Source organism: Hydra vulgaris, chromosome 06 (assembly GCF_038396675.1).
Source record: "Hydra vulgaris chromosome 06, alternate assembly HydraT2T_AEP".
Lineage (NCBI taxonomy): Eukaryota > Metazoa > Cnidaria > Hydrozoa > Anthoathecata > Hydridae > Hydra > Hydra vulgaris.
Genome location: NC_088925.1, coordinates 10,180,398 through 10,199,135, shown reverse-complemented (window position 1 = coordinate 10,199,135; position 18,738 = coordinate 10,180,398). Strand labels below are relative to the sequence as shown.

The 18,738-nt window shown below is 29.1% G+C and overlaps 2 protein-coding genes across 2 annotated transcripts in view; one reads left to right on the top strand and one right to left on the bottom strand.

Moving 5' to 3' along the window:
* The first annotated feature begins 7,357 nt into the window (after positions 1–7,357).
* On the top strand, positions 7,358–8,232 carry LOC136081640 (ceramide-1-phosphate transfer protein-like). Its single transcript, XM_065799182.1, has 2 exons — positions 7,358–7,602; positions 7,751–8,232. The coding sequence occupies exons 1-2, from the start codon at positions 7,432–7,434 to the stop codon at positions 8,186–8,188; spliced, it is 609 nt and encodes a 202-aa protein (XP_065655254.1). The 5' UTR covers positions 7,358–7,431; the 3' UTR covers positions 8,189–8,232.
* Positions 8,176–18,738, bottom strand: part of LOC100200640 (C-type mannose receptor 2) — a 57,000-nt gene continuing 46,437 nt past the window's right edge. Inside the window, exons 8-11 of the mRNA XM_065798478.1 lie at positions 9,930–10,192; positions 9,028–9,231; positions 8,717–8,929; positions 8,176–8,574 (exon numbers count right to left, since the gene is read on the bottom strand). Coding sequence (XP_065654550.1) covers positions 8,387–8,574; positions 8,717–8,929; positions 9,028–9,231; positions 9,930–10,192 — 868 coding nt within the window. The 3' untranslated portion in view covers positions 8,176–8,386. The remainder of the gene's footprint in view (positions 8,575–8,716; positions 8,930–9,027; positions 9,232–9,929; positions 10,193–18,738) is intronic.

The window sequence follows — 18,738 nt, the reverse complement described above, 5'->3', positions numbered from 1 at the left end:
CCATTAAAAGCCTGAGTGGGACAAGGTGGTTAGCAAGAGCCATTTCTACTAAAGTTTTACATTCAAATTACAATCATATCCTTGAGACAGAATCAATTATTCTGGAAAAACGTTAGACACAAAACGAAGCCACTGCACTTTAAAAAAAAATGAAAACTTTGAATGTTGCTTTTATGACGGAGCTATGGCACAGAATAGTGTTGCGATTTAATGCTACTAGTATGAAACTTCAGGATAAAACTGCAGATCTGGATCTTAGTGTTCGATTGCTTAAATCTCTTTTGGAATATGTGACGTCAGTTCGTGAAAATTTTCTCGACATTCAAGAAAGCGCTAAAAGGTTCTCAAGCATCATTCCTAATCAGTACAAGCATGAAAGTAAAAGAAAGAAGACGCGCAAATTAGGGTTTGGTGAAAATAACAAGAATGAAGCGGTTCTTAGTGGCAATAGTTAAGAATGATCTCCGTTCCTCAATGTTAAATGATCGTTTTAATGCTCTTTGTTTAATGACAATTGAAAGAACACTGTTAAAAAATATAAATTATCAAGATGTTGTAATTGATTTTGCAAATGTGAAAGCAAGGAAAGTTTCTATTTAAATAAAAAAAGTAATCATATGTTTTTTGCATTCATTTTTAAATACACTTTTTTAGAAATGGGGCCCCGAATATTTTTCGACTCCCGGCCCCCAAGGCCCTTAATCGGGCCTTGTATAGGCCTCCAACTGGAAGAACAGAAAATCTTGGAAAATTTTTGAAATACAATCTAATAGAAAAAGCTAGTCAAGAGAAAAAAAAGTTATATTTTGCGAGACTTCAACTTGGATTGTTTTGAGCGAAAACCACAGCGTAAAAACATTTTATAACAATTTATTTGAAATGGGAACCATACCAAATTAGAATTACAAACAGAACCATACCGACTAGAATTACAAACCATTTGTCGACTTTAATTGATAATATATTAACTGCATTTTAGAAAAACCTTTTTGGAGTAATAAACAACCTCAATTTTGCATATCTTTTAGTAGACCTTTTCTCTGGAATCAAATAGTACGGCCTAATTTTGTTTTTTCATCTAAATTGACCTATTCCTTTTTCAAACAATCTATTAAAAAAATCATTTATTCAACAAAAAACATTTTTGATTTTTTTTTCGATTTAAAAAAAAATATTTTCAGTTGCTGCATATTGATTTTCAGTTACTGCATATTGATTTGTTATGTTTTATTTTGAGTTTCACTTCTGAAGTAGATTATTAAATTTATGATGTATTTAGTAATTATATATTCTCAGTATATTTTATTTTATATAGTATATAGATGTTTTTATTGTAGAAAAAAATAGAGTTTTGTTAAGAGCTTCGTGATAAGGTCATTACGATCTTCTTGAAGTCCTGCCCGTATAATATGATAAATCTTAGTGTAAATAATACGGCAAATAAAATAAAAATAAATACAAATAAATAAAATAAAAAATAAAAATTTGCATTTAGTGATCTTATAGATTACGCAGAATTTAAAAACCTACCTAATTTCATTTTATCTATAGACCAAGAAAAGGTGTTTGACAAAGTCGATCGTGCGTTTCTACTGCAAATTCTCCAAAAATTCAATCTTGGAGAAAACCTTTTGTTAACACTCTATATTCAGAAGTTTCGGCATCTGTTCTGAATTGCGGTTTTTTGTCGGTCTTCTTTCCTTCGGAAAGAGTAGTCAGACAAGGCAACCCTCTCTCTCTTCTGCTGAACGTTTTTGTTGCCAAAGCTCTTGCTTTGGTGGTCAGAGCGAATAGCAGAATATAAAATTTCCCACTACCAGGAACACCGAAACCCCTTAAATTACAGCCGTACGCAGACAATTCGAATTTTTTTACCCGGTAAAATCTGTCCGCTATTTTTCCAAAAAAAGTTAAACTGTTTGTAAAAGCAAGTTGTTCAGTGATTAATGTCTCAAAAACCAAGGGTCTTGCTCTTGGGGGTTTTGATCCTAAAATGTACCCAGAATTGGACGACATAGAGTGAAACAATAACACCGGTTTCAAAATATTTGGTGTTACTTCTTACACCAAACTGAGTGAAACTACCAATTTCAACTGGTTAGTAACTTTAAACTAAGTAGAGAAAAAAAACTCAAGTGTCTGGAACTACGTATTTGTCACTTAGGGGAAAGGCTATGTTGATAAATACGCTAGCAATGTCAAAAGTGTGGTTTCTGGAAAACGTGTTGCCCATTCCCGACTGGGTATTAGAACGATTGCATATAGCCATTTTCGAAAATCTGTGGCAAAAGACCAATTTCAATCCGGTTAAGAGAGAGACACTTTTCTTACCCGTCAAAAGCGGGAATTCTCGGAATTTTATCTTCGAAGGAGAAAAGTCTTGCATTTCGCCTCAAAACGCTTTTTCAACTGAAAGAATGCGAATAGAATAAAACTCACCATTATTAATATTTTTCAAACTATTGGTTGGCAATTTCACTTATAAAATTTACGAACCGAAACCAAAGGTCAAACTTTTTAAGACAAAATAATGTTCCAAAAAACTGGGACAATAAAACGTCTCAGTACTACAAAACAACAATTGAAATATTAGGCAAAAACGGTTTCTGTTTAACATCCCCCAAAAATCAACAAAAATTTTTTACCAAGAAGTGGCAAAAAACAAAAAGACAGTTGTGCCAGTAGAACTTTTCTGGAACAGTTTAACAAAAACAACAATACCGTGAACCCAAATTTGGAAAAAAAAACTTTACCTCCCACGCATGCGGACCGACACAAAGTATCCTCTATCGATTATTACACAATAGTTCTGTGGCCTTGCCAGCCAAAAGCACAAGGCAGCAGATCGTTAAAAATAACAAATGTAAAACTTGCGGTAAAATCGAGGACAACATCCACATCTTTGTCTACTGTCCTCCTTCTGTTGAAATATGGGAGTATTTTAAATATCTATATAACTTCTTGACACTTCAAAAAAAATTTTCTCGGACAAATTCGATCTTCTTGATTGAAACAGCGAATTTATCACTGAGAATCTATCGCTGAAGAACCCTATTTTGCAACTGCTGTTGACACTGACTCAAACCATCATGAGTGCAATATGGAACAGCAGATGCCACCATATGTTTAGCTATATAAAAACTGACCCAATGGCAGTGATCAGGTTAATAATCAGGAGCATCAGAAATATTATTACTTTAAAATATAATTATCATGTCCGTAGAGACACTTTATGTTGGTCTTTATTACTTGATGGTTCCTATAATTATCTAAACTAAAGATAATTCTCATAAGAATTGATAAAATTATAATTGCGATTAGCTCGAAGTTTACAAATTCAATGACTGGATCTGGTAAGAATAATGGATTATTGAAAATATAAACCTTTTCCAATCAACGTTATCATGAAGGTTAGGAGAGTTTCAGAGCTTGGTAATGCAAGTGTAAAATACAGAAACAAACCTACACTGAAATTTAATGCTGTCTCTCCGTGAACTCGTTGAATGGAATAATAAACAAATTTTAGAGTTAAATTTTACAACCAACTCAAAAAAAAAACAAAAAAGATTTAGAGAGAGTAATAGTCTACTGTAGAGGAAAGTAAGGTACTTCAACTTAATTCTCTCTCAACACTCTGTCTTGCGAAACATTTATATAGCAAGTGACTGATGCAGCAGCTGCGGTTTGTAATTTTCAGAGATACGATGGTTTTATTTAAAGATGTCACGAATATTTGGTGACTATTCGATACTTGGCCTGTTCGGCTACTTTTTTTACTATTTGGTATCCGGCCAAATATTGCAAACTATTCGGCCGAATACCAGATTGTAACAAAAAAAAAAGCATAAATATTACGTATATAAACGCATAAAAAAACTATTTCTTTAAATGTTTATTTTAAAAGATAGTTGGCATATTTGATACTTAAAATCTAAGAAAGTAGGTTATGATAAATCATTTTCATCGTTTAATGATAGAAAATAATGACTTTTTTTCTTTTTCTTCCTTGAACACTTTAGGGAACGGACGTGTTGACGAACGAACGTGACGTTATTTTTAAACTTAAAAAAAAATAGTTGCCTCATAAATCAAACATGCTTTTAAAGTTGCTTTTCACTAGACTGCCAACGGCAAATAATATGAAAATTTTAGCAAGCTCCGTTAGGATAATCTTTTGGGCTTGTTGACCACAACTTGTATGGGTTTGTTATTTTCAATTTAAGCAAACAGTATCATGTTAAAACTAATTTATTTTGCAATCAGACCTTTCTTTTCCACATCTTCATATGTGTTCATACTTTTGGTAGAAATTGGTTTAATCGTTTTAACATAGATTGCTTTTGCTTACGTAGTGGAAATAAAACATCACCGGTGCTACTAGACACCGGTCATGATTCATTGGTGTCAAGCAGCCTTTTACTGAGTAGGAATAATCCTTTACTTAATCTTTCTCAGAGCTTTTAATTTTTTGTTTTTCTTGTTGTGTTTTAACTAATCCCTTTAAATTAATTTAAAAAAATTAATATCAATAAAAAAGGCTGCCTTATAACTGACATTCCCATTTAAGTTAATCCATAAGTTAAACCCATTAAAGTTTAAATTGTAGTGAATAAAAGATTTTTAATATCAGGTTGTAGTTAGTAAGATTGTAAATCAAGTAAATCAATCAAATAAATCAGGTTGAAGATATCAGGTTGCAGTAATAAAAGATATCATTTTTAATAAGTTCGTGCTCTATCAATAGAAACTTCTTAAATTAGCTCAGAAGATATACATGAGCTGATTGTTTTTAGATTGTTATTACAAATTTAAAACACAAAAAAGATTTAATAAAACTGTTTATTTGATGTTAAAGCTTAATTTAAGTATAATATTTATGGTCCTTTATAATGAGCTTTTTTTAAATTATATGTAAACATAATAAGTTCTGGTAAATCAATTGTTCTCTATGGGATTTTTCAATGTTTTAGATATGATACTCTCAGGCAATTCATCGACATCACTCCTCATCAACATCACTCTTCATTGACATTACTACACGACATCACTTTTCATCGACATTACCCTTCATCGATATGTTTTAAATTTCATCTAACAATCTTTTAGTGTTTGATCATATAAAATTGGAAGTCATATATTATTTGAAACCCCCGCAATTTGGAAAAGATTGAAAGTTTTCATGAAACATAAAAAATTGTTATATTAATTTTAAATTCTGTTGATGAATTTAAATTAGGTTTGAAAAAAAACGCAGACCAGATATCACGTTGTTTTCCGGAGAAATGTAAGAGAGTGCTGCTACATTGACTGATTTATACCTGCATATATTGACTGATTTATACCCCAACCCAAACCATTAGTCAATGTAGCAGCATCCCCTTGTTCAATTAATTCCTGTTTTTAAAAATAAATTAAAAGATTTCATTCTCTGTATTGAAAATATCTTAGAATATTTTTAATTCATCTAGTAATTAGATAATGTTTTATTGACATGAATGTTCAAGTTTTATTTAATACTCGAGTACAATTTATATTCAACTATTTAAGTACAATTTATTGTTTTCATGTTATTTTTACGTACTCTTTTTGTAAAAAGACGTTTTTATATTGTTTTACATACTCCCTTTTGAAAAAGGCGACGATAAGATCATTGTGATCTTCTTTTAGAAGCCTTGTTTATATTTGTAAAATATGTAATTTTTATATTTTATGTCAAAAAAGCCCCTAAATTTACTGTCTCCTCCTGCCCCTAAATGGAGGTATGGGGGAGCCTAGCCATGGCACTCCTTACATGGCTCTAATTTATTTCTGACTTACTGGGGACTTCCTCGTGGTTGTTGTTGAACATATATATATATATATATATATATATATATATATATATATATATATATATATATATATATATATAATTGATTTTTTGACGAGATTAAAAAAATAACTACATGATTTTTGCGTTTAGCAATCATCAGGTAAAAAATACAGAATGTATTTTTTACCTGATGATTGCTAAACGCATGAAAATTTTAGTAGTAAAAATCATGTAGTTATTTTTTTAATCTCGTCAAAAAATCAATTATATAGCTCTGATATCATTCATCGAGCACTCTTGCTGAACATATGCTCACAGCAAAATTAAACTTATATATATATATATATATATATATATATATATTTATATATATATATATATATATATATATATATATATATATATATTTATATTTATATATATTTGTGAAATACAAATGTTAAAAAATTATATACAATTGAAACTATACAGAAAAAACCTATACGGAAAAAAACTTACAACTGCTTCAGGTTTGTGGTTGCTTAATAGAAATTTATTTTCGTGACGACATTTGGAAATTAACTTTTTTATTTTAATAAAAAAGTTAATTTCCAAAATTATAAGTTTTTCATATAGTAGCTAGCTACTTAAAAGTAGCTAGCTACTATATGAAAAACTAATAATTTTACTTTATAAAAGTGCTAAAGAATGGGCTCTTCCGCGTTTTTATAAAGTAAAATTATTAGTTTTTCATAAAAACAAACTTAATCTATAATAATGTATATATATATCTATATCTATATCTATATCTATCTATCTATCTATCTATCTATCTATCTATATGTATATATATATATATATATATATATATATATATATATATATATATATATATATATATATATATATATATATATATATATATATTATAACTTATATTATTTTTATTAACTTTTTATAACTTGTATTATTTATATAAAATAAGTTATAATTAGGGACGAACTGAAATTCTGTTCCGGCCGGAATTTGTGACTTTTAGTTCATTCCGGTACCACCCGGAATTATATTTTTATATTTCAGAGATATTTGGTGCATTTAAGTTTTTAAGTGAAAATCATTTGTGATTTTATCTTTGTTAGAAATCCTAATGCATGTTTCTGATGTATATAGAAGATTGTGTATGATGTGAATATATAGAATATATAGAAGTATGTATGATGTGAAACCCTGATGATAAAAGATGATGAATGTATAGAAGATTTTTTGTAGTTCCTGAAGGAAATTTGTAAAATAGTTTCCTTAAAAAAATTTAGAAAAATGCTAGATATGACATAGATGTTCATTTATTTTAGAAAATTTAAAATTCTCAAGACATATCTAGAGGTTTCAATAAAAAAAATCCTAAAATTACTCATTACAGTGGTTTCAAACACTTTCGAGTTTTCGCAAACCTAATTTTTGCAAAAGCTCATAAAAACTCAACAAAAACCCTCCAAAATATCCAAGACTGTATTTTGATTTCTTTATTTATAATAATTCTTTCAGCAGAAAACTAAAATTGAAAATACTTAATTAATTTGACGTCAAAGCACTCGCTACCCTAAATATAAATTTTTAAAATTTAAACACTGCGTTTACAAATGTCATTTGATTTTGATATCGTTATTGCTTCGTTTAAAACGTGCGCGGAGGACAAATTCAATCTGGAAGCTTACAACAGAGGTTACAACGAGCTTTGTTCATTTATTTTTCTTCTAGGCACCGTTTTTAAATTTATTGCCAATGATATTCGTGAAAAAACTGACTTGTTGGTAAATTTATATTTATTTTGTTGCATTAAATAATTGAAAATAAAATGTATAATCTAATAAAAAAAAACAATAAAATAAATGCGTCAAAAAATTAACTTGTAGGTAAACAAGCATATATTATATTCATTTGTTTCTTTTTATATGGTAGGAAGAATATCGTAAAGGAGAGAAAAAAGAGCACTATTCTCACGTACAAAAAATGCTGCAATATGAAGTTCAAATTTATAAACAAGATCCGAGTTTTCTCCTTAAAGGATCAGGAACTCTGATCAAGCTCCATCGCGCACTAAAATTTACGCAACTGTTTTTAAAAGGTCTTACTGCAATAAATGACACAGATAGCCTACCTTCTATGGTTATATCACTTTACAATAGCAACTTAGCAAATTTCCATCCTTGGTTGATACGTAACGCACCAAAATTAGCCATGTATACTCTACCGTCCAAGAATAATTTATTTAAAAAAATATTTAAAGAAGAGTTCGATTCCACGCTTAAGTTAATTGAATGTGCAAAAGCGCTAGAAGAGGTTTTTGTTGGAATAGAAGACTTATATACTCAATATGATTTGCATTCTTTAAATTAATTATTATTATTTAAATCAATGAAAATTCACTACTTAACGTCAAACGTAGTTCAAATCATTTTTACATTATAAAGTATAATTCTATTTTCAAAATAAATATTTCGTTAGTTTTTATTAAAAAACTCTGTTAAATTCGTCAATGAGAGTATTCTGCAAACTAATGCATTGTAAGATTATTACTCTAAATGTAAATAAAAATTATATTGATTTTCGGGATAATTTTTGCTGAGTTAAAAAATCTTCTTGGTAAGCAGCTTTTATTATATCTTTGACAGCGGTTTTTTTGTGCCTTTGAAACGCCGCGTGAGCGAGACCTCCAAGTACAGCAAAAAGAATTAAGCAACCAATCACAATTCCAACCAAACCTCCTGTTGTAATTTCACGATCTAAATTTTAAAAAAATTTAAAAATAAAAAATTTAAACAATTTTTTAAAATTATTATATTAATACTATAATTATTAAAATAATAATTATAATAATTATAGGTAAAATAATTTAGCTATTTTGAAGCTTTGATGAGGGGTTACCTCTAATTTTTTCGCATATATGAGGTATCAGGGTATTACATCCTAAGTCATGCCATGTAACCTTAGAGCCAAATTTTCTTAATTGCACACAATCTTCACCAGAACAAGTGTTTGCAAACGAATGATAAAACTTATCATTAGGTTCTCCTACATTCCAATTAAAAAAAGACTTTTTGGTTAGCACTTGTTTACTATCGGACCAGGAGTAAAAACCTAAGGTAAAAATCCTTTCAATGTAAATTTTGTTATATTAGATATAAGTTTTATTAAAAACTTCAAACTTTCGAGAAATGCAAAACAAATAGTTAAACCTGCTTCCCATCTATCATTTAAACCAATCCAAGCACTTTCTATCAAAAGTTGAGCAACCAGGTCGTTTTCAGCCTGATTTTCTATTGTGGCCAGCTGACCAGTTGAATGAATTGCTTTGCAACGTGAGAGAGCATCTTCCCAGACTAGCAAATCGTTAAAATAACGATAACACTTAGAACGATAACAACTCCAGGTGACACTTTCTAAATGAAAGTTTTAACTTTTATATTTTTTAAATGCAAATATGTTTCAAATGGAAATAAATTTTAATTAATATTTTTCAAATTCAAATATTACTGTTGAGTCCCTAATAAAAGAGGGAACGTTTGTTAATTTTTGGAAAATTTCCCACCCACCCCAACCTTATTAAGACCTCCCCCTTCCCTTTATTAATTTTTGCTTGTTATCAAAAAATAAAATGGCCTTAAATATTAGAAAATAATTATTTCAGTCACTGACAAAACAAAACTTTTCAGTGTAAACAGGCTTTAAAAATCACCGACCAAGTATATCTCGATTTATTGAAAATGAGCTTTTAATTTATTTCTCACTAAAGTATAAAATTTATACCAACATGTTAAATCCTATTGAAATTATTATAAAACAGCTGTTCGAAAATGCGCATTTGACCGCAAGCCACGCTAGATTTAAATAGTTTTATGTGTGTTTTGTAAAAAATTTTAGTTTAGATTTATAAACTGAAATCTTTTATAATAAATACTTATATTGTATTATAAAAAATCCCCCCCCCACCTTTTATTAAAACCCCCCGTTTATTAGATTTGTACTAAAATTTCCCTCCCCCCCCCCCCCTTGTATTAATACAAGGACTCGAGAGTAATAAACAGAATATAAACGCCATGAAAAAAATCATTATCTGAACAACAATTAATAAACAAACCATTATATACTGCATCGACTTGGCATACATATGGCATGAAAACTCCACATATCAAATCAATCCATTTAGCAGTCTCTTTTTTAATTTGAACACAGTTTTCAATATTGCAACCTTTGTTATAATTATTTGGTTCATCTTCACCCCAAGAAAAAAACTCAGAAATCTTGTTTGATTGAAAATTCCAAATGTATTTGCTTTCAACTGATCTATCATTTAGTCCTATCCAAGCACCAGCAGCTGTTTGTAGAATGTCACCTAGAAAACTAGAAAAAAAATAATTTTATAAATAGACACTTTAATCATTAAAGACATTTATAAAGTTTACAAATTTATATATTTGCGTATATTTTTAAAATATATTCATAATACTATTGGCACCCAACTTTGCTCCATGTTACAAAGCTTATTTAGAAAAAAATAATATTTAAAATTTAATTCAACCCTGCTTATACGTTGCTACCCCAACTCTAACTCTAACCAAGCAGAGTTAACAGAAGTAAACAAAAAAATCACTTCGTAATAGCGGATTAAAGATGGCCACTTCATATAGAGCCTATCTTATTCCCATTGCTGCATAGATTACCTGTGTTGAATTTGATCAGGATCAAATGAATGGCATAGGAATGTATATAAGACATATAAACATTTTTTTGAATCTTTTATGGGCATTAGATAATTAGACACTAGATAATCGTTATCGTATAAGTCGATACCGAGAAGGATGGTCTTGTATCGTGTGGTATTGCTTATGTACCAATTTGTTACTATCAGTATCGCTTCGATACCAAAGGATACCAATAATAAAAAGAACCGTAGAGTATCAAATGGTCTCGAATCAAGACTCTCAATAAAACAAAACAAAAAAATTAAAATGTGACTTATTGAAATTTTTAAGTACAATTGCATTTTAGAGATTTAGTTATAGCTTTTTTAACAATCTGCAATACTTTGGCTATCATTCATTTGTTGTATTTTCCTTTGCTGTACTTTTGTTGGTATTTGTGGATTTTCTTCTATTAATATTGACAAAGATAAGTCTGGTTCATATCCTATATCACTTTCATCTTCATTTTCTTGTTCCATGGACCATTTTTTGATGTAATTTTCAAGAGCGGAACAGTTCTGCATTATAAATACACGCTTATCTGCCTTATCACTATCAAGATTGTATCTACAATCAGTGATGACAAGACCAGAAGCAAAAAAAGCTCTTTCAGATGATGCAGAGGTTGGTGGAGTTGCCAACCATGATCTTGCAACACCTGAAAGGATAGGAAGTTCAGTTGCATGCTGCTTCCACTATGCTAAGGTATCAGTTTTACCTGCATTTTTGGATCTTATTGTTTTTTGGTATTTTTCCATTTCTAGTTAAATAGGAGGGTTTTCATGTATATGATGTAAATTAGTATCTTCCTTACACTTTGCTAAAATAATATTATATTCATTTTCCTTCCAACCTCGTGCATTGTCAGCACCAGAATCGTTACTAGCATTATTATTACTGGAGACAGACAATAAAGAATTCTCAAAGTATTCTTTGGTTGTGGGATTGTTTTCAACCAGTTTTTGAATATTTTCATTGTAAACATCAAAAAGATGTCCATGGAAAAATGGATGAAGGTAATGTCCTAGTGCAAATGCAGGTAATTTATGGCCTTTGTCTAGGAATCTCTTATTTAATTCTGATAATAAGTCCTCCAAGAATTTTTCTACTAATTTGTTGTTTCCCTTCGTAAGATGATTATTTTTTTTCTCTCGATGAAGTTGGTGAGTGCTGTTACTTTCCACAGTGACATGTTAATTCGGATCTCTGTGTCAGAAGATAAAAAAACTGATAATTCTTTAACAGATTTTAGCATTGGAACAATAGCTTCAAAGAGTAAGAACTGTTTATCTGTAAGTACCATTTTCTTCCAATCATCACCTTATGTATCGCGTAAGTATAGAGTGGAACCTTCAGTCGAAGCATGGCGTGCAGCGTATCATAATGGCTGTTCCATCTCGTGGTTACTGTCGAGGGTATTTTGAATCTAACCTGGAACAAGCATTTTTTAACGAAGCACTGAAGGCTGTTGATTTATGAAGCCTGGTATTAAGTGAGCTGGCTTTAAGAAAAGCATCTTTCAGTTCCGGGGTACCCTCAACTATACTTTGAAGTGCAGTGTTGAGTTTGTGATCACTGCATGTAACATAGCCTTCTTCTTTAGTTATTAAAGACATAGTTTAGAGTACATTTTTCTTTAGTTATTAAAGACAAGTTTAGAGTGCATTCTATATTTGATGCCTGATCAATAACACACAGTTTATTGGGTATTTTTTTTTAATGATTCAGGGTATGAGAGTGTGTTATCAAGTGCTTTTGCAATGTTGATACCAGTGTGCCTCTCTTTGAATAGGCACACTTCTAATGTAAATTTCTATAGGGCAAAGTCTAGCGAGATATATATGAATCATTTGCCCTTGATGTCCAGTGGTCGGTGGTTATGGCAACGTAATGATATCAGTGGTTGGTGGTTATGGCAAAGTAATGATGTCATGATCAACTACTAATTGACGCCTATCTTGAAGTGGCCACTTTTTTGTAACCGCCTTCTTCGGAAGAGTGAAAGTTTTGAAGGCTACATCTTTTGCAGATACAGAAAAATCTGTCTCGATTGCATTTAGTTCTTCATCTACTTGTTATCTCTGCTCATCTTCTTTCTTTTGAAGTTCGATTAATAACTTCCTATGTTGTGTTTGAGTCGGGACGCTTTAAACTCACTTGGGGCCTGGGGCAAAATTAAATTTTGGGGGCATTTACTGTAAATTTTAAAATCTAAAAAATGTCAAAGGTTAAATAATTTTAGAAATATTATTACCAAAAACAGACCCTTTGATAGGTGTGAACTTAATTTTTTTTTTTACAATTAGTAGGTATTTATATATGAAACAAAAGAATTGAGAGTGGGCAGACATACAACCTGGCAGTCAATTTAGCACACTGTGGTTTGCGCGTTTTCCCTAAAATCAATCGATTTATGAATTATTGCTCTACCAATTAAATCAAATTTTTTTAAAATCTTAATAGTTAATAAATTATAATAGTTATAACACAAAAATGTAAAAAAAAACTGCATTTTTAATTTAAAAATAATTTAAAATAGTTATATACTTTGCGAAGAATTGAACCTAGAAGAATAGAACCTCACTGACAAAAACTTTATCTCCTTGGCCACGCAAACTTCTACGCTATGGAGTTATTATATAGAAAAACAATTTTGCCAGTACCTAATCTCAGGATTATTTCCCAGCATTGCCGGCAATTACCTTTTGAGATAAAGTATAAACAATACTTAGAAAGTAGTGCTTACCTATATTTTTCTTGAAATAATCCCAGATTAAAGATGTTGTAAAAGGCATAGAGTGAAGATTAGTTTTCTTTAATAACTAAAGTATACTTATGTTTAATTGTTTAAAACTAAAGTTTAGTTGTTGAATATTGAACACACAACAAAAGACCAGGTGAGAATACCAGAAATTAAAATATGGATGCGATATCACATAACTAATTAAATTAAAATAACTGTAATGACTGTTACAAAATCAATTCCCTTTAGACAATCATTTCTAATATTTGTTTAGAATAATCATTAACGATTGCATCACAAGCAATTTCTTTTGGAGAATTATATGAAAAACTCTTTTTAATGATTGTAAAACTATTCCCTTGGAGATTAATTCGATAATTTTGCTAATAAATATAATAAATAGTTATATAAATACTTTTTTTTTGAGAAAAATAATAAATTTTCTGCTTTTTTTAAATTTTATCAAAAATATTTTGAAGTTTGACATTTCTTAGGTTGGGGGGGGGGGGGGTAGTTGCCCCATATAGTACCCCCTTTCCTTTTTGTTGCCCCATAATTTAATTATTTGTAATAATTTAATATAGAAATAAATACTAAACAAAATCTTTTCTTTCCTTTTAATCATGAAAGAAAAAATTGTAATAAGATAACAGATGAGAAATTACATGATAAACATGATGTCATACCACCTTATTTTTTTTCTTTTATAATAAATGAGTCAGTTATATACATCTCATTTATTATACTAATTTAGTATTTCAAATTACTAATCGTTTATAAAAATAAAATACAAGTTCTCATGATGATCTGAGTTGCAAAATCAAATGATACTATCAGTACAAAACAATACCAACATAATCGATAACTTTTGATACTAGTATAGCGTGATCTCGATATTGATACTGTAAGGTATCGCACCAAGACCAAACGAACCCAACATAGCTGATACTTTCAATACCAGTATCACGTGATCTCGATATCGATACTGTAAGGTATTGCACCGAGACCAAACAATACCAACATAAACGATACTTTCGATACCAGTATTGCGTGATCTCAATATTGATACTGTAAAGTATCGCATGATACCAAATGATACCAACATTAATGATACTTTTGATATCAGTATTGCGTGATTTCGATGCCAATACTATAAGGTATCACACCAATACCAGACAATAAATTGAGACTCAAGATCGATTATCTAGTGTCTAGTGGCCATACTTCTATAACCTGAGAAATGTTGCGTAATTGATAAAAAACTAGTTTATTAGTTATCTAGCTGCAAAAATATACACCCCCCTAATTAATAATATGATTTTCCATATATTACATAAGGACATGTAAAGCTTATTTCCCACACATTTATAAACAGCCACAAAAATAAATAAAACAAACTGTAAATTATATTTAGTATTTAAAAACTACGTCACCTAAGTGGATTAATAAAAGCAATTATTTTCTGCAAGTTAATTAAATGCTTCACATGTCATTCTTTCCAATAAATTTGACATTTGCATATTCCCATTTTTTTGAATTTTTAAGATCTTCCATCAATTTAACACCAAGTTCAGCAATGATGTTTGTCCTTGGAATATGAAGTGCACTATCTACTTTGCTACAGTGTTTCATAAAGCACTTTAAAGCAGCTGTACACTTAAGTTCAGTCAATGCATCTAATATATGGTCATACAATTTATCACCAAATAATTTTTTGCTGAACCAAAGTTTTTCCACAGATTTGCAATAAAGGTTGCTGCACATTCAAGTTCACACCTTTATGTTGGTATAAGAAAATAGGCAATAAGAACATATGATGCTCTAGAGTTCTATCTTGCAATGGAGGAAGCTTATGCCACTTAATTTTTGGTAATCTTTTTTGATTCTTGAAGTAACAAAAAGCTTCACATAACTCATAAAGAAATTTGAAGTCATGTCACCATCGTAGGCTTATGTAATAATTAGGCTCAGCTTGATATATAATTGTTTTGAAGATTTTCATAATTTTCGGTTAAATCCTTTACAAACTTATAATCAAAACCAGGAGTTATTGATTTATAGTTTACAAAATGATTCAAAACATATCTTAAAATGAGATCCAGTATATGATGCTGACATCCTAAATATTGTGGTTTAGTAAAGCCTCTGGTTTCCATTTCATTTTGTATTTTTACAACTATAACATTTAATTTTCCTGTATTTTGTCAACATATGCTGTGTTATGCTGTTGTGTCACATATAATCATAGTAATATATGCATCAAAATCATTTAGTAATTTTTTAAAGCTTCAAAAATATCATGGGATTTTCTACTTTCACACTTAAAAATTCCTAAATTGATTTTATTATTCTCATTTTGAAGTATGACAACTTGGTACTCAGTCTTGTTTATTTTCTTTCCATCAAAATGTAGGCAGAAATGTTCTTCTTGTACTATTTTAGTAATAATTTTCTTCTTTCTTTCCCCTTGCCTTATAATTGATCTCCATATTCCTGCCTGACTTGGAGTTTCTGTTTCAATACTTTTTTCATATAACTTTTTACAGATTCTAGCTGATTTATTTGTACTTAAAGATTCAGTTATCACAAGATTAGATGCTAACTTGGTTCTATTGTATACTCTCTTTCTTGATTTTTTAATTGTTTTGTGAATCTAAATCTGAACCACTTTTTTTTGATGCAGTTGAGCTGCTAACTGGAAAATTATTTACTTTGCTTGTCGAAGTTGTATCTTTTGCATTACAAACTCTGACTTTTGATGGATGAAATGATACTTATGTGTTAGTACTGTAACCAACTTCTCCTGAACTTAATAATTGTATGTTATAAAATTTTTTATCTTCCAGACTAAGCCACATGCCCTTAATAATGGTGATATCAAAAAGATCTCCAAAAACAGAGCAGTCTTCCTTTTTGCCAGGGTTTTTAAGATACTTGTCATGTTTTTCTATAACCTTTTCAATTTTTTTTTCAACTGATTTTTTAGAAATACTTGGAAAGTTGAGTTTGTTCCATTATTCACATATTTCAACAGCAACTAACTTTACTCTTTCTTTTCTGCTTTTTTTAATTGATGTCGATTAGTTGTAACATCTAATAATAAAAGTTTTTTTAGCATTCTATTAAATGAATGGTTTTTCAATAAAAAGTAGACCAATTCTTAATGTTATATGTTTTTCAAATGAAACTAAATTTTTTGTCCATACTCTTGAATATTTGTCAACAACAGTTTTGCTATATTTATTTGACATATTAGAAAAATCTAAAATGCATAGATAATATATGTTAGTGATATTCTATGTTTTAATATTAAAACATAGAATATTACTAAATGGTTCTTTCCATGCGACTTAAACAGTAAGCTTCAACAGTTTTTCTCCAAATATTTTGTTTACCACCACAATGTATTAAATTAAATTTTTATCCAACCTCAGTATTGCCTTCCAAAATGAAATTGGCTAATTAACATGAGTTTTAGCAAATAATAATTGCTTTTTGTTATGTTGCTGTATCGAAAATGTTTTTTATGAGCTTTTTAACCTATTTTCATGTAAACAATTTTGGATTTATCATTTTTATCAGTTATTTTAGTTTCAGTGTTGTTGTTTAATATATTCTGCAGCCTCTCTCAATGACTCAAATCTATTTTTCTTGAATAATCTTACAATCAAGTTAACTTCTTTGATGGTAGTCTTATGTTTGCGCCCCATCCTTTCAAAATTTTTACAGATTAGCAACTTTCAAACTTTTTCACAATGTTTGAAATCCAGTCTCTTGATAGTTATGTAAGTTTTTATTTATTTAACTAAATCCAAAAATAATTTTTGTTGATTCTCATTAAAATATTGTTTTGCTTGAGCCATGATTGCTAAAACATTTTAAACAATTTTGCTCCTAAATATTTCATAAAATAATTTTTTCAAGGGAAAAAATTTATGTTTTACATTTTTTTTTTTCAACATCTTCACTTCTAACAAGGCTGCAAGCAACCACTATTAGAGTTGGAATTTACTGGAAGAAAAAAGATGAAGTTTATAGAGCAAGATAACGATTGACAGATGACTTAAAATATTGCAAATTATATGAATCAGGAAAACAAGATGAAGGAAGCAAACTCCAAAGAACTGATGTTTGAGGAAAAAAAATGGATGAATAAGAATTTTTAGAGCACTTAGGAACAGTCACAGTAAAAGTATAAGACTTAATAAAATGACAAGTAACACAAGAATGAATTTTAGCAGATGGCAAAAGAGATGCTAGCTCTTTAGAGCAGTGCCAATTATAGTATTTACAGAAAAAAGAAAGAGAAGCAACATTATGACAATGTGATAACGGTTGGCTGCAAGAGAAGGACCAACTATGTTTACTTCAACTATGTTACCTTCAGAAAATTATTAGTATCTTACAAAACTAATTATAAATTAGAACTAAATAAAATATTTTTAATGAAAAACAATTTGTCCAATTAAATATCTACATATCTTTCTATCTATCTATCTATCTATCTATCTATACATATATATATATATATATATATATATATATATATATATATATATATATATATATATATATATATATATATATATATATATATATATATATATATATATATTTATACACAGATAGATAGAGAGAGAAAGAAAGATAGATAGAAAGATATATAGATAAGGATAATATAAGAAAAAGATAAATAGATAAGGAGCCCATCTGCAAAAGGCAAAAAAGTCACAAAAATAAAAATTTTGAGTTATTTCTATTTCCACATTTTATATATTGAAATCTTTTATGTAACCAATTTAAAAACTTTTGGTCCTAAAAATGGACAAAGAAAATACCAATTTCTGTTGATGCGATACAGAGAGTTTAGTTTTTTGTTGTTTTCTCAAAATGAGTTTACTTGGACTCGGCGCGTTTTACAAATGGGCTCTTCAGATAGACAGACAACAACAGTTACAAATAATAAAATAGCATAACATAAATAAAAATAGCATAACATAAATAAAATAGCATAACATAAATAAAAATAACTATAAAATTATCTCTAGAGGTTCCGAAAATAAAGATAATAAAACTTTAAAAATTTTTCTTAAGATAAAAAAATGGTAACTTTTTCAAAATTGTTTATTAAATAACCTGTTGCAAAATTATTAGAGAAAAATGTTTTAAATATAGTTTCATTTTAAAATTTTACAACTGTGAAAAAAAAATATATATATATATTAAATAATGGTGATTTTAGATTCTAAAACATTTGTACACACAAATATTAAATAATACTGATATTTAGGTTCAAAAAACTATTTAAATTTATTAAATGCATAAAATAAAAATTCAGACTAAATTTTAGACTAAAAAATCAGAAACTAATCATAAGATAATCATAGTCATTCATAAGATATTTTTAATCTGGTCAAGATTATCTTATGAATGATAACCACACTTAACTTGTTTCTCCGCAC